This window comes from Molossus molossus, unplaced genomic scaffold (assembly GCF_014108415.1).
Source record: "Molossus molossus isolate mMolMol1 unplaced genomic scaffold, mMolMol1.p scaffold_m16_p_17, whole genome shotgun sequence".
Lineage (NCBI taxonomy): Eukaryota > Metazoa > Chordata > Mammalia > Chiroptera > Molossidae > Molossus > Molossus molossus.
In genome coordinates this window covers 33,031,533-33,045,378 of record NW_023425352.1, presented here as the reverse complement: position 1 = coordinate 33,045,378, position 13,846 = coordinate 33,031,533, and the positions used below count along the sequence as shown (strand labels likewise).

Genomic DNA, 13,846 nt, shown 5'->3' with positions numbered 1-13,846 from the left:
AAGGGCTGGGAAGGCAAGTCCAAATCCACAGGGCAACCTGTCAAGAGAGGCAGACTGGAACTCTGGGCGCGGGCAGCAGCTGCTGTCCGCAGGCAGGATCTCTTCATCCGGGAAGCCTCTCCTCTGTCTTGAAGCCTTTCACTTGATTAAACCAGTCCCACCCAGGTTATGTAGGATGATGTTTTACTTAAAGTAAACTGTTATGGCATTTTATCACGAACATCTAGATTACTGTTCTGACTAACCACAAAATCCTGTGATGGTTTTAATGGTTAAGAGATTAGGGAGTGAAGTCACACACACACACACACACACACACACACATTTGGTTAGTTGATATGACATTGTACTTATTGTGTAAGAAACTCTCTCTCTCTCTCTCTCAGTTCCTCATCTGTAAATGGGATACTTACCACCTACCTCTTGGGGCTGCTGTGCATATTAGATGAGATGATCTCTCATGAATGTAAGCTGTTGTTATACATGATGATAATACTCATCAGTTACATTTTCAGATGCTTCCTATGTGTCAGAAAATGTGAAAGGCACTTCATTCAATCCTCACAAAAGATATGAGGAATCCAGTCTCAGAAAGGTTAAACAATTTATACAAGGTCACAAAGGGAACACCCTCATTTCATCTGCCATTTTGTTCTCAGATACTAGGTTTTGATTTTTAAGAGTTCCTCCCTTTTTTTGTCTAAGTCAGGTTCCTAGCAGGAAACCGATGTCAAACTCAAGCTGAGTAATTGAAGAACGTTGAGTATAGAGGTGGGTTGGATTTAGAGATAATAAGAGATTATGCAATACTCTAGGGCTAAAAACACATTAAACTCGAGGTGGCGAGAAAAGGGAAACATTACAGGACCACTTTGTAGCTGATGCTACAAAGGTGGCTTTCCTTATTCTGGGAACAGCAAACAAGGTGTCTCCCTTAGTCTAGACAGGGCAGCCTTGGGCCTCTGTTAAGACAGACAGAAACATTTGTAACAACCAGACTAATCAGACCAACTCAGTTTCATTTTTCTCAAAATAGAACTATTGCCAGGAGAGAGTTGATTTTCCTTTCCAGTTTCTGTTTTGTAGCACATCAGGTGTTCTCACTCACCCCAGAGCAGGTGGGTGATTCACCCCTGATAAGGTGGATTACACACAGGCACTGACAATACAGATTTCTGAAGAGCGAATCCACACCTCTGGGCTCTTCAAAACCCAGTGACCGCTTACTTCCTCTGTGCTCCTCCCAAAGCAGTCTCTTCATTAAGATTGAAACCTTTCTATCTGATCGTTTTCTTGAGTACACGTTCCAGAAACAAAACCAAAACCCACAGTGTTCCTAGTTTCTTATTTCAGCACTTCTTGCACATTGAACATACATTTCTGCAAGTATGGAATAGAACTTGTAAATAGAAGTGAGGTCCAAAAGTAAGGATTTCCAACTGGGATAGGCTTAGCTGTGTATCTTAATAAAAGGGTAGAGCGTTGCCAAGAAGCATACCTGCCACCCTGTCCTGGGCAGTAAAATCCACAAAGAGTAATGCTTTATCTGAGACTGACGGACCAGGCTCATCAAGGCCGGGTTTTGCCAGAGCGTATGTTTCTCCTATGCTGTGTAATTTCCTGTCCCCAAAGAAGCCTGGTGCTGTTTTCTTTTTCCCCCTTGGGTCTACGTACATTGTAATTAAGGGTATGAATTCGGAAAAAGCAAAGAAAGTGCACTTCCTCGGTGGCTGCCGATTGCAATTTGGGTTCTGGATACCAAAGTGCCTCACCAGGATTTAAAATGCCGTGGAACTCAGGGAAACCACCGATACGTAGAGATGTTAGGAACTGTTTGGCTTAGGTTAGTAATCATGATGGATCGTGAAATATCAGGGGAGCTAAAGCTCTGGAAAAGGCAAACATTGAAGGTTTCCCTTCTGGTCTCTTTGGTTAATGATTTTACTTATTAATTAAAATAAAAACTAACATTTACTTATTATGTGTCAGGCACTATTCTCCTTAGAATCAGGTATTTCATGTATTCACTCACTTGAGCTTCACGGCACCATGGTAAGTTGGTAGGGGACTGTCTTCACTTCCCAGGAGAGGGAACTGAGGCATGGAGCCGTCCACTCATTTCTGCAATGTCGCAGCATTCCAAAGCAGCCTGGTGTCTACGCAGGGCGACTGCCGTCAGAGCCCACAGTTCTATCGTGTATTCATTCATTCAGCAACTACTTCGTGAATGCCTGCCACGTGCCACGAGTTATTGTAAGAACTGGGGATTCAGCGGGGAGTGAATCAAGGCACCCTCTGCCCTGTGCCGGTTACCTAACTGCTCCTTCCAGTGGTCGGTGAGTCATGCTGGTAACAAGAGCGAGCTGAGTGAGGCGGAGTGCTGGGTAAACAAATCCTGCACGTTGGGCTCCCTTGATGTCAGCTGATGAGGACAGGAGTACCATTCACCAAGAGAATGTCCCTCTGATTCAGCTCTCAGAGGAGAGAGTCCAAGGGCTGGGTCTCACTCGTCTGCATTTCCTCTCAGAGCCCTGCCTCTTCCCCTGTTCAGTTTCAGTTTTTCCTAAAGTCGGTTGCTAGTAAACACGGCAAAGGAACCAGGGGATGCTTGGGTATATATAGGTCGCATCAGTCAGTATGTGTGTGGGGCAGAGGAGGAAGACTGCTGAGCAGCACAGTAGCCTGGACTGCAGCCTCCCAGAGGAGCCGAGCAGACAGAGCACCATGAGGTGAGCCTTCTCTCTGGCGCAGGGAAGGTCTAATCAGCCTTGTGGCTGGAAGGCGAACTCTAGGCAGCGCGCTGCTGTAAAAGGCAGGTTCCCGAACTGCTTTGCTTGCCAGTTTGAATCCAGCCTGTACCCTGCTCCTAGCTCTAGGCTGCCAGCTGACTCCTGAATCGTTTTTCTGTTTCACAAGGTCCAGCTTCCGAAGGGCGACTCTCCCTGGGGAAGCTGAGAGCTGAGCTCAGAGGGAACCGAGGCTGGAGTGGGGGGACCGAGAAGGATTTAATCAGGCAGATTCTTCATTCCAAGGTCTGGAGGAGTTGCTCCTGAAGACTCTCTTTTGTTTCTTAGTGGTTCAAAGAACTAAGTAAGGGGCTTTGAATAGGGTTCTCATTTAACAAAATAAAAGCAGTGTTTAAAGTGTTTGAGCGATGTTTAAAATGCAGTCAGAGTAGCAACTCACTTCATGTGAAGGTGGAGTTTACTTTTTTATTTTTTTCAAATTCTTCATTTTTGTTTGTTTTTAATTAATTAATTTTTTTTTTCCATCACAGTTCATACCCCCTATACTGTCTTCCACCTCCACCCCTCCCCACCAATCACCACAGGACTGTCCTGGTCAATGAGTTCTACCTCTTTTTTTTTCTTTTTTGCTCAACCCCTCCTTTCACCATCCCCCACTCAGAGCTGTCTGCCTGCTCACTGTCTATGAGTCTGTCTCTATTTTGCTTGCTACTTCAGAATGTTAATTAGATTCCGCATGTGAGTGACATCATATGGTACTTGTCTTTCTCCGTGCTGATAATTCATCTCAGATTTGCATCAGGACTGACAAAATATATTCATTCATTCAACAGAAATATAAGTTACCCCAAAATTCAACTAATGGGCTAGAGTTATCCATTCTTAAGTATGAATTAGAGATGATCCTCTTATACCCCAGAAACGGAATTTTGCCCTGGAGAGGAAGTGTTAGCTCATTGGGTCGGAAGGAAGCTTTTTTCCCTCCAGTCTGAGGATGGGGTGAGCCTCAGCGTCAGTCCTGGGAGCTCAGAATCCAGGGTCGCCAGCCCCAGCACTTACTTCCTGGGGGACACAATGCCATTCTTCTGGAAGTTGCCTGGTCTGCTGGAAAGGTGGTTTTCCTGCTAGTCTCCATGATAGGAAAAAAAGATTTGAGACATTTCCAGATGTCTGTTTCTATGGTACTAAGAATTGTTTCTACTTCTTAGAATTTCAGCATATAGTCTTCTCATAGAATCTTTCTCATGATAATACAGACCCATGAATCTCCTAATTTTCTTTGATTTTCAATGCACTATGCATTGCCCCTCTGTGCGCTAAGATTGTGGTTTTCAAATTTGAGCTCAAATATGAATCACCTGGTGAGCTTGTTAAAGACAGATTCGTGGGGTCAATCCCCCATCCCCACCCCAAATTCTGAGTTCTGGGATGAGGGCCAAGGGTGTGCATTGCAGGGTCTTCCTCAGTGGTGCTGGTACTGACTCAGACTCTGCAGGGACAGCTTTACCTCTGAGCCTGGTGGACAGTGTCACTGGATTCATCCAGACCAGAAGCAGGGCGAAAAACAAATCGCTGTACCATAAATAGTTAGGACTTCTAGAGGCATCAGAAGCATAAGTCACAAATATGAGTCCAGGAAGCAAGTATCTGGGACCAGCTTTCAATTCACCAGTGGAAATAATAATCCATAATTGTGCAGTGAAATTGGTTGCCTTTTGAATGGCTGCACAAAGGGATTTCACATAAGTGTGTACGTTAAATGTCTCTATGCTGCAAATGCACAATTGACTAGATATTTTATGTTTGAGATCATTTCAACTGTATCTCTCTGTTTCTTTTATAAGATGAGAAAGGAGCTAAAAAGCTCATGTGCTTAAGCAAATCTTCCCATAACTTCACTGAGAAGGAAGGTAGGTGAGACTGGACGTCATCTTTTCACGTGTCATTACAATGCAGACACTACCCCAGGAAGTCTCCCGGAACTCTGCCTCCTCCCCCTCCTCCCCACATGTTACATGAGAGACTCAGACAACCCGGCTCTTCTCTAAGACCTGCCTGGGGCTTTAAAAGGGCAGTTTCCTTCCCTGAGCAGACATCCCTGCCCACTTCCCTTCCTATTTTTTGTTTATTCTGCTTGGGGTAGTTAAGTTTCCATTTGTTCCAAGTGACATAAATGAGCAGGCACTGATTTAAAGCGCCTAGAATGGCTCCCAGGACCCTGACACAGGACCATGGCAACCCCAGAAGGACTAGAACAGGACACTGGGACACTTGGGACTCAGCTCTGTCTTCTCCAAGTGCACCTGAGTCATTCTCTCTATAGCACATAATGCAGAATATGGTGCCATCAGGAAGGGAGAGGAAGAGATGGAAACATCGATGCGAAATAGCATTGACCGGCTGCCTCCTGCATGCCCCCACTGGGGATTGGGCCCACAACCTGGGCATGTGCCCTGATCGGGAATTGAACAGCGGCCTCTTGGTGTGTGGGTCGATGCTTAACCACTGAGCCACACCGGCCAGGCCATAGTACTCTTCTTAACTCGTGAAAATTGCCTCTGGCTCCCTCGCTCCCTCTCAGTCCATTTTCAGCTTTTACTTGAGTCTGGGTACCCAGCCATGGTGTAATCAAAAGGTGGAATGAAAAGGGGGTATAAAACTTGAAAGCTAGGGGATAGGAGGAAAATGGAATATAATCTTCCATTTGGGCAGATATTTCAAAAGTGATCCTTGCCACATTACATGACTTCCCAGATTATCTCTTGTATGATGAGATTGGGATGAGGGGGCTAGATCCCTCCAAGATTTATGGGTAGGAGATTCTTAGGGTATAGTCGGAATAAGGATTTCCAGACGCCCCCATGGGAGAATGAGTGGTTTTTGTTGGCATGGAATTGTATTTCTGGGGTTGTGGTGTCCCAGTTCTCTCAATCCAGTCCTGGAAGAGGGCCAGCTGTGGATCTGGCAAGGTCAGAAATAAGGCCAGAATCCAGAGGCCACTCCATGATGCAGCCGGGTCTAGACCAGGCAGCCGGGTCCAGACCAGCCACCCAGGATCAGGCTAGATTCAGTCCATCAGTCCATTGTGTGGGTCCCACATGGCTGTGGGCCACATGGCAAATAAGCAGTCTGGTGCAGGCAGCAAGAGAGAGAGAGAGAACATTTTTGTCTAGGAGATTAAATATTCTGGTTTCACATGCTTTCAGTGGCCACACCTGTTCTGGACACTGACTCACTCCCAGGTGTGATGGACAGGTAAGTATCTGTCACATCACTCAGACCTTTTCAGGCATGTGTCTACACTCCCTTCCCCCACCGATCAGTGAGAAATAGACCTGAAATATTAAATTAGCTAATCTTCCCTTTACTCTTTTCTTGTTAAATAATAACCAGGTTATTGCAATAGTATCAGTCCATCCATGTCAGAATCTGTAATATTTAGAATATCAGCTCCTGATAAAAGGGCCAGTTATATATACCATAAATTTTTAATTGAGAAAAAAAAAAAAGGAAGATTTCAGAGACTCCAATACAAAAGCAATGTAGAAAAACAATTTTGGGCTATTCATGAGTTTTAACCAGTTCATCTCCAGTTATTCAAGATAGGGTTTTGTTTATTTGTCTGTTTTGCTGTTTCTGTTTGGTTGGTTTTGTTTGTTTGTTTTGAGGACCAACACTAAAGGGAATGGGAAATCTTTCCAGAGGACTCAAGCAAAATTATTACTAAATCAACTCAACGAGACATGCTAAGAACAGGAATTGGCAATCTAAGAAATTGGGGAGGGAGATGATTATATTTATTCCACAACAAAAGTTTAAGACTGCTACCATGTATATAGTATTAGTCAAGTTAGGAGGTGGAATAATACAAATGTAGGGGAAATGAATAAAAATGAAGAATGGTTGAAATTAAGATTTAAATGGTTAAAATGGAAAAGTTCAAAACAAATAAGAATATAGACGATCAAAATAATAAAAAGACAAACAAAACCAATTTGATTTAAAAAAAGAAAGGTTTGCCCTGGCCGATTTGGCTCAGCGGTTGGAGCGTTGGCCTGCGGACCAGAGAGTCCCGGGTTCAGTTCCCGCTAGGGGCACATACCAAAAAAAAAGAAAAAGAAAGGTTTGTCCTGGCCAGTGTTACACAGTGGTTGAGTGTCAACCCATGCACCAAGAGGTCACTAGTTTGATTGCTGGTCAGGGCACATGCCCAGGTTGTAGGCCAAATTCCCAGTTGGGGGGCATGTAGGAGGTGGCCATTCGATGTTCTCTCTCATCGATGTTTCCATCTCTCTCTCCGTCTACCTTCTTCTCTCTCTCAAATCAATAAAGTAAAAAATGTTTTTTTAAAAAAAAGAATAAAGAAAGATTTGGCTAAACAAAGAAAATAAATTAAGGATATATGAAAAGCTCAAATAATTAGACAGGAAATGGGAAGTAATAGAGATTAAGAAGACAAATTAAGGGGAACTAAGGAATAAAATGGAGTGAACTCTCAGAGGGACAGCCAAGATTAAAATCATGATGGCAAGCCCAGTCAGTGTGGCTCAGTGGTTGAGCATTGACCCATGCACTAAGAGGTCACCGATTCCTGGTCAAGGCACATGCCCGATCCCCAGTGGTGGGCATGTAGGAAGAGGCCAGTCAATGTTCTCTCTCATCAGTGTTTCTATCCCTCTCTCTCTCTCCCTTCCTCTCTCTAAATTCAATAAAGAAAAAATTTTTTTGCTCTGGCTGGTTTGGCTCAGTGGTTGGAGCGTCGGCCAGCGGGCCAGAGAGGCCCAGGTTCGGTTCCCACTAAGAGTTCATCCTCGGCCCCAGTTGGGATTGTGTGGGTGGTGGCCACTCGATGTGTTTCTCTCACATCAATGTTGCTCTCTCCCTCCCACTATATCTCAAGATAAATGCAAAAATGTCCTCGGGTGAGGATAAAAAGAAAAAAATTAATACAAAAAATAATAAAATCAGGATGGCAAAACATTAAGAGAAGAAAAAATTATAAAGATAAAAATCTTCAAATTAAAAAGTAAATGTTAGGTAAGAGGAAGAACAGAAACAAAAAGCAATTAACCAGCCTTCTGAAAAGTACAGAACGCCTCGCTGGAATCGGTTCCCACAGCTTTGGCGGCCTTGCAGAGGCCCCACGAGCAGGAAGCTAAGGGTCCTCGACCTAACAATACTGCCTTATTTAGGGAAACCTAGCCACTGCCCTCTCCTTAATTTTTGTTGTTGTTGTTAATCCTCACCTGGGTATATTTTCCCATTGGTTTATAGAGAAAACCCAGCCTGTGTGGCTCAGTGGATAGAGTGTCCTGGACTGAGAAGTCCTAGTTCAATTCCCCGTCAGGACACATGTCCAGGTTGCAGGCTCCATCCCCAGTAGGGGGCGTGCAGGAGGCAACCGATTGATGTCTCTCACATTGATGTTTCCCACTCTCTCCCTTCCTCTCTCTCTAAAAAATAAATAAAAACATTTATAAATATTTAGAGAAAGTGGAAGAGAGGGAGGGAAAGAGAAAAGGAAACATTGATGTGACACAGACACATCGATTGGTTGCCTCCCACATGACCCTGCCCAGGGCTGGGGATCGAACCTGTAACTCAGGTACATGCCCTTGCCTAGGAATTGAAACTGAGGCCCTTCTGTCCTGGGGCTAATGCTCTAACCACTGAGCCTCACTGGCCAGAGCCCTCCCTAATTCTTCTGCTGCCCAGTCACCTGATTCCTGCTTCCCCTGCTTTAACATGTATACCAAAATACAGAAAGGGAAAAAAGAAAATATTGTTCTTTTTTTTTTAATCCTCACCCAAGGACATTTTTTCATTTTTTGTTCAGATAGAGTGGGAGGGAGAGAGAAGAAGAGAGAGAGAGAGAGAGAGAAACATCGATGTGAAAGGGACACATCGAGTGGCTGACTCCTCCTGCACGACCCGACTAGGGCTGGGGACAAACTGCAACCGAGGTACCGCCCTTAGCAGAAACCGAACCCGGGTCTCTCTGGACCGCAGGCCGATGCTCTAACCCTGAGCCAAACTAGCCAGGGCTGAAATATTGTTCTTTTTGATTGGGCTTCACTCCCTTTCGGAGGAGGAGAATTGTGTTTGCCACGCTCCCTGTTTCGTGCCCGGTGAATCTGTGCTGTGTCTCAAAATGTCCATATTTCTGCCTTTCCCCGCAGCAGGACCGCTGAAAACTCCTTGGAGAGCTGCCTACGGCTGCTCAGTTGCCATTTCACCTGGAACTTGTTAGAGGGAGAACGTTCCTTGGACGATATCGAAGACACGGTGTGTCACCAGGGCGAGCAGCAGAAGAGTGAGTTCAAAGCCACCAAGTCCAACCTGCTGGCCTACATAAACCACCACCGAGGCCGCAGCCAGGAGGCGCTGGCGTGCTTGCAGCGAGCAGAGGAGTCCGTCCAGCAAGAGCACGGGGACCAGGCAGAAATCCGCAGTCTGGTCACCTGGGGCAACTACGCCTGGGTCTACTACCACCTGGGCAGGCTCTCAGAGGCCCAGGCCTACGTGGACAAGGTCAGACGAGTGTGCGAGAAGTTTTCCAGCCCCTACAGAATGGAGAGTCCTGAGCTGGACTGCGAGGAGGGCTGGTCTCAGTTGCAGTGTGGAGGAAAGCACGTCGAGAGGGCAAAGGTGTGTTTTGAGAAGTGTCTGGAGAAGAACCCGAAGAACCCAGAGTTCGTCTCGGGACTGGCAATCGCGAGCTACCATCTGGATGAACGGCCAGTGCCTCCGAATCCCAAAGAGGCGCTGAGGCAGGCCATTCGGCTGAACCCTGACGACCAGTATCTCAAAGTCCTCCTGGCTCTGAAGCTTCAGAAGATGAAGGAGGAAGGTGAAGGAGAGAGGTTAGTTGCAGAAGCAGTGGAGAGAGCCCCGTATGCCACGGATGTGCTTCGCGGTGCAGCAATGCTGTATCGGAGAAAACATGACTGGGACAGAGCCATCAGGCTGCTCAAAAGGGCCGTGAAACGCTTGCCCCACAACGCCTACCTGCATTACTCCATCGGGATGTGCTACAGGGCGAAAGTGCTCCAGGGTCAGAAGGGAGTTTCGGATGGAACGTGTGGGGAAGGAGAGGACCTCTGGCAGCTACGGGGACATGCTGTGGATCATCTGAAGAAAGCCGATGAGCTCAATGGAAACCTCCCCCACGTCTGCTCCTATCTTGCCTGCTTCTACGCACAGGCCCATCAGTATGAAGAAGCAGAGTATTACTTCCAGAAAGAATTCAGCAAAGAGCTCACGCCTGTAGACCAGCAAGTGCTCCATCTACGATACGGCAACTTTCAGTGGTATGATATGAAGTGTGCGAGCAAAGCCATCCAGCATTTCATAGAAGGTGTGAAAATTAACCGTGACCCACAGGTGACGGAGAAGATGAAGAACAAACTGCAACGTATTGCCCAAACCAGGCTTTCTAGAAGGAGAGAGGATCCTGAGACCTTGCATCTTTTGGCATTTCTTCAGAAGCTGAATGGGGGAAAGTTACCAGTAGATGAAAACTCTGAGAGGGGTTTGGCCTCTGGACGCCTCAGCCCTTCAGCATCTCTAGAGGAGGAATGAGGGGTCTGGATGTGGTGCCCCTAGGGCTACTCCTGGGAGGGAGCTGAAACCCTCCTCGCAGCTGGTATCAAAATATTTTGACAACATGTATGGCACAGAACTGAATTGGGTTATGGAAAAACTCTGTTGGGCCAAAGGCTAACACTTGAATTGCTCAGGGAGTTCCAGGAGAGGAAGTAGACTAAGGGTAGAATAGGGTGTCCTGTGACTTAGTAAAAGGGCCGTTTCCCAGTTGGCATGTGTGACCCTGGGCCACTTTCACAATGCTTTTCCATCCAGTTATTTGAGATCCTGTCCAGGAATGTGCTCTGTCCATCCAAAGGCAGGGACACCAAAGTTTAGATAGGCCTGGATGTGCACTTTCGGTTCCTTCTGCCTTCTTTCTCCTCTGCCCCAGATAATCCTTCATTTAGCCTGTCCTACAACAGCAGTCCAGTCGTCCTATTAACTGAGGCGGGAACATAGTTTGAATAATAGAGAGCAGAGAATCAGTCAAATCTTCAAGGGACATATCTCGGAGGAGCGATGGGGTGAGTCAGTCACAGCATAGAGGTTCGGGAGGCACATGGGGAGATTTCACCTCCACTCCTGTGATCGTAATACATGTGAAGAATTTTCTTTTTTTAAAGGATTCTGTACGGTATGCTAGAAAACAGAATAACATATCTCTTTAAAAAGTGTTTGGAGAATTTATATTTTAAGTCAAATTTAGATTCCTCCCTATTTATAGATGCTCATCACTCTCTCCCAGTGTTTGTTCCTGAGACTTCAACTGGACAACACTGCTCAAAACTGAAAGACTTTGCATGCCAGTGTTTTTATTCTTGCCACTGTGATGTTAGAGAAATTACTCTTCTGCTCCTGTTCAGCTCAATCATGTATTCTTAATCTTAGTCGTCATTTGTATTTCATTTTCTTTTTTCCAGGTCCCTTGGATTATAGTGCCTCTGTTACTGGTTTTTAAGAGCTTGTTTATGACTGAAGATGTTAACCATTTCTCATGGGGTTTTTTTTTGCTATTATTTTACTGTGGTGTTTTATTTTTTGGTTGTACCAAAGTTGTATATTAAATATAATCATGTTCTGTTAAAAAAAAAAAAAAGTGTATGGAGAAATAAATGTCTCACCAGTGGGAACAGGAAAAGACAGAGGGGAATGCTGGTTTATCGCTGCAGATTGTAATCAGATGGAGAAATTTTCATTTTCTTAACCATTATTAGGAAAAGTTCTGTATAGACTGAAGACTTACTTTGTTTAGGGAAAAAGAAAAGAAAAAAAAAAGCTTTGATGACTCCAGTTTCAAAGGATAGGAAAGCAGCAGAATAGGGAATTATTTGGTGGCTAAGGACCTAGTGAAAGATCATGGGAAATGACACCAGTAATGAAAGGTTTTCCCACTAATGGAAATATTGTAAATTTGCTGATATGAATATTCTCTTAACCCTGAAAATTGTTATGAAAGCCTCCAAATTAATGGTATGTTTTGGGTGATTGAAACTTTGTAGGTAGACACTGAATAGCCTATAATGTCAAGGTTGGTGTGACCCAAAACATGGTCAGCTGACCCAGGACGAGACCATCCATCACCCTCTGGGTTGCAAAATGTTGCTGTTGGAATTAGTTTACATTTAAAAGGTGTTATCTGGGGTTGCGAATTGGGGGGGGGGGTTAAAAGAGATGTTGTTTAAGGATACAAGCTTGTATCTAGTAAATAAGTAATGGAGATCTAATGCACAATACAGTGAATATAGACAACAGTAATGTGTTATCATCCGCCTTGCCTAGACTCTAGGTTATTCCCACCACCAAAAAGAAATAATAATTATAAGGTGAGAGAAAGGTACTAACTGTCAAACAATAGCAGTCCTATTACAATATAGAAATGTATCAAATCAACATGCTGTACACCTATAATTAACACAATGGTATATGTCAAATATGTTTCAATCAAATTAAGTATATATTAACATTTCTATTAAGCAATTAAAACATTGTATACAATTCAAGATTCTTTTTAAATTAAAAATTCCAACTACTGTAACAATGGCTTTTGTGTTATTTTCTGTATCAAAAATAATATTGTGTGCCCTGAGACCATCAGTATGCACCGTATGGATTCCCAAAAAAGTCATAGATTTAATTAATCAATAATTTATATGGGCCCCAGCCAGTGTGGCTCAGTGGTTGAGTGTTGACCCATGCACCTAGAAGTTGCTGGTTGGATTCCCAGTCAGAGTACATGAGTACATGACCAGGTTGTGGGCCCGATCCCCAGTGGGGGGCACGGAGGAGGCGGCCAATCGATGTTCTCTCACATCAATGTTTCTCTCTCTCTCTCCCTCTCCCTTCCTCTCTAAAATCAGTAAAGAAAAGAAATTCTTAAAAAATAATTTATATGTGATGGAACACACAGAGGTGTTCTGGTTTTCCTGAAATTTTGATGTACCTTGACTCTTCCAGACTCAGTTACTAAGAAATGAAATGTTACACTGGGTATGAACTGGCTCTGAAAACTTAAGCTGGTCTCACATCATAGCCACTGAAAGAACACACTTTTCTTCCCCCTGCAGTTTTCTTGAGAGTCCAGGACTGCAGGTTACACCCTGACAGCCACCACCCTCCTGCACACCAACACCTTGTCCCCACACTGACAGTGGTGGGCTGCTGCCTTCTCTCTGTTCAGTCTTGTTAACGTCTGCTTCCATCCACACGTTCTCCTTGTCGGACCTCCATTATGAGAAAAGCGGAGGTGCCCCTGATTCTGTTGTATGCCCTACCCTGGAGACGGTCTGAAAGGCATACTAAGTAAAGAATACGAAGAAACATGATGCCCTGAGGTCTCGTTTTTCAAGAGGCGGAAAACATGATTCACACCAGCTGCAAAGGCAAACTCATTCCACTGGACTGGACTGTATAGTGTGTCTCACGAGGAGGTTTAGCTCACTTTGCCTGAGTAATTATGATTGTACCTGGTGCCTGGGGAGGGAAAGTAGGCATGTTCTGAGTGGAAGGTAAAATTGGCAGGTACACTGACCTTGAGTGAAGACCACTGGCACCTCTAGCGTGCTGAAGAAGGAACACCAGGTCTACGTAATCTTGCTCATGCATGTCATACCACCAGGAACAGAACCCTAAAACGAATAAGGTGGAAAAGGTAGGCAAGAGATGCATGACGTATTACACTTAATATTTATTTGAGGACTTAAAGCTAGCAGAGATAACTAGAAAACAATACAGAAAATTATCTATATAGCTATGTTTCCTGAAATGTCACTCCGGGGAACAAATGGAGCTACATTAACTGGAATGATGTATAATTCCCTGGCTCTTAAGCACATCTCCCAGTGCAGGACATGTGACTCCCCTCCTGTGCTCACCCTGGTAAACAGCATGCCCTCAGCAGGTGTCTCCTAAGTGCTGATGAGCTAGTCTGGCACAGTAGCCACCAGTATGGTTTCACACCCTCAGCCATCACTGTCTTCCCAATAAAGGGCTTCAAGACATCTCATTAGCCTCTG

General features: G+C 44.8%; 1 protein-coding gene across 2 annotated transcripts; it reads left to right on the top strand.

The window, feature by feature from the left end:
- The first annotated feature begins 2,584 nt into the window (after positions 1-2,584).
- Positions 2,585-11,969, top strand: IFIT2 (interferon induced protein with tetratricopeptide repeats 2). Of its 2 annotated transcripts, none has more exons than XM_036265991.1 (2): positions 2,585-2,729; positions 8,930-11,969. In XM_036265991.1, the coding sequence occupies exons 1-2, from the start codon at positions 2,638-2,640 to the stop codon at positions 10,326-10,328; spliced, it is 1,491 nt and encodes a 496-aa protein (XP_036121884.1). In that variant the 5' UTR covers positions 2,585-2,637; the 3' UTR covers positions 10,329-11,969. The 2 variants fall into 2 exon arrangements, with proteins under 2 accessions (XP_036121884.1, XP_036121883.1); XM_036265990.1 differs by having other exon boundaries at positions 8,927-11,969.
- The last annotated feature ends 1,877 nt before the right edge of the window (positions 11,970-13,846 follow it).

What these genes read in the sequence shown, in the direction of transcription:
- IFIT2 (XM_036265990.1), top strand. Translation starts at nt 2,638, where the DNA reads ATGTGTGTGGGGCAGAGGAGGAAGACTGCTGAGCAGCACAGTAGCCTG. An exon ending in AGCAGACAGAGCACCATGAG is followed by an intron (nt 2,730 to 8,926) that starts GTGAGCCTTCTC and finishes CTTTCCCCGCAG; the next exon opens with CAGGACCGCTGAAAACTCCT.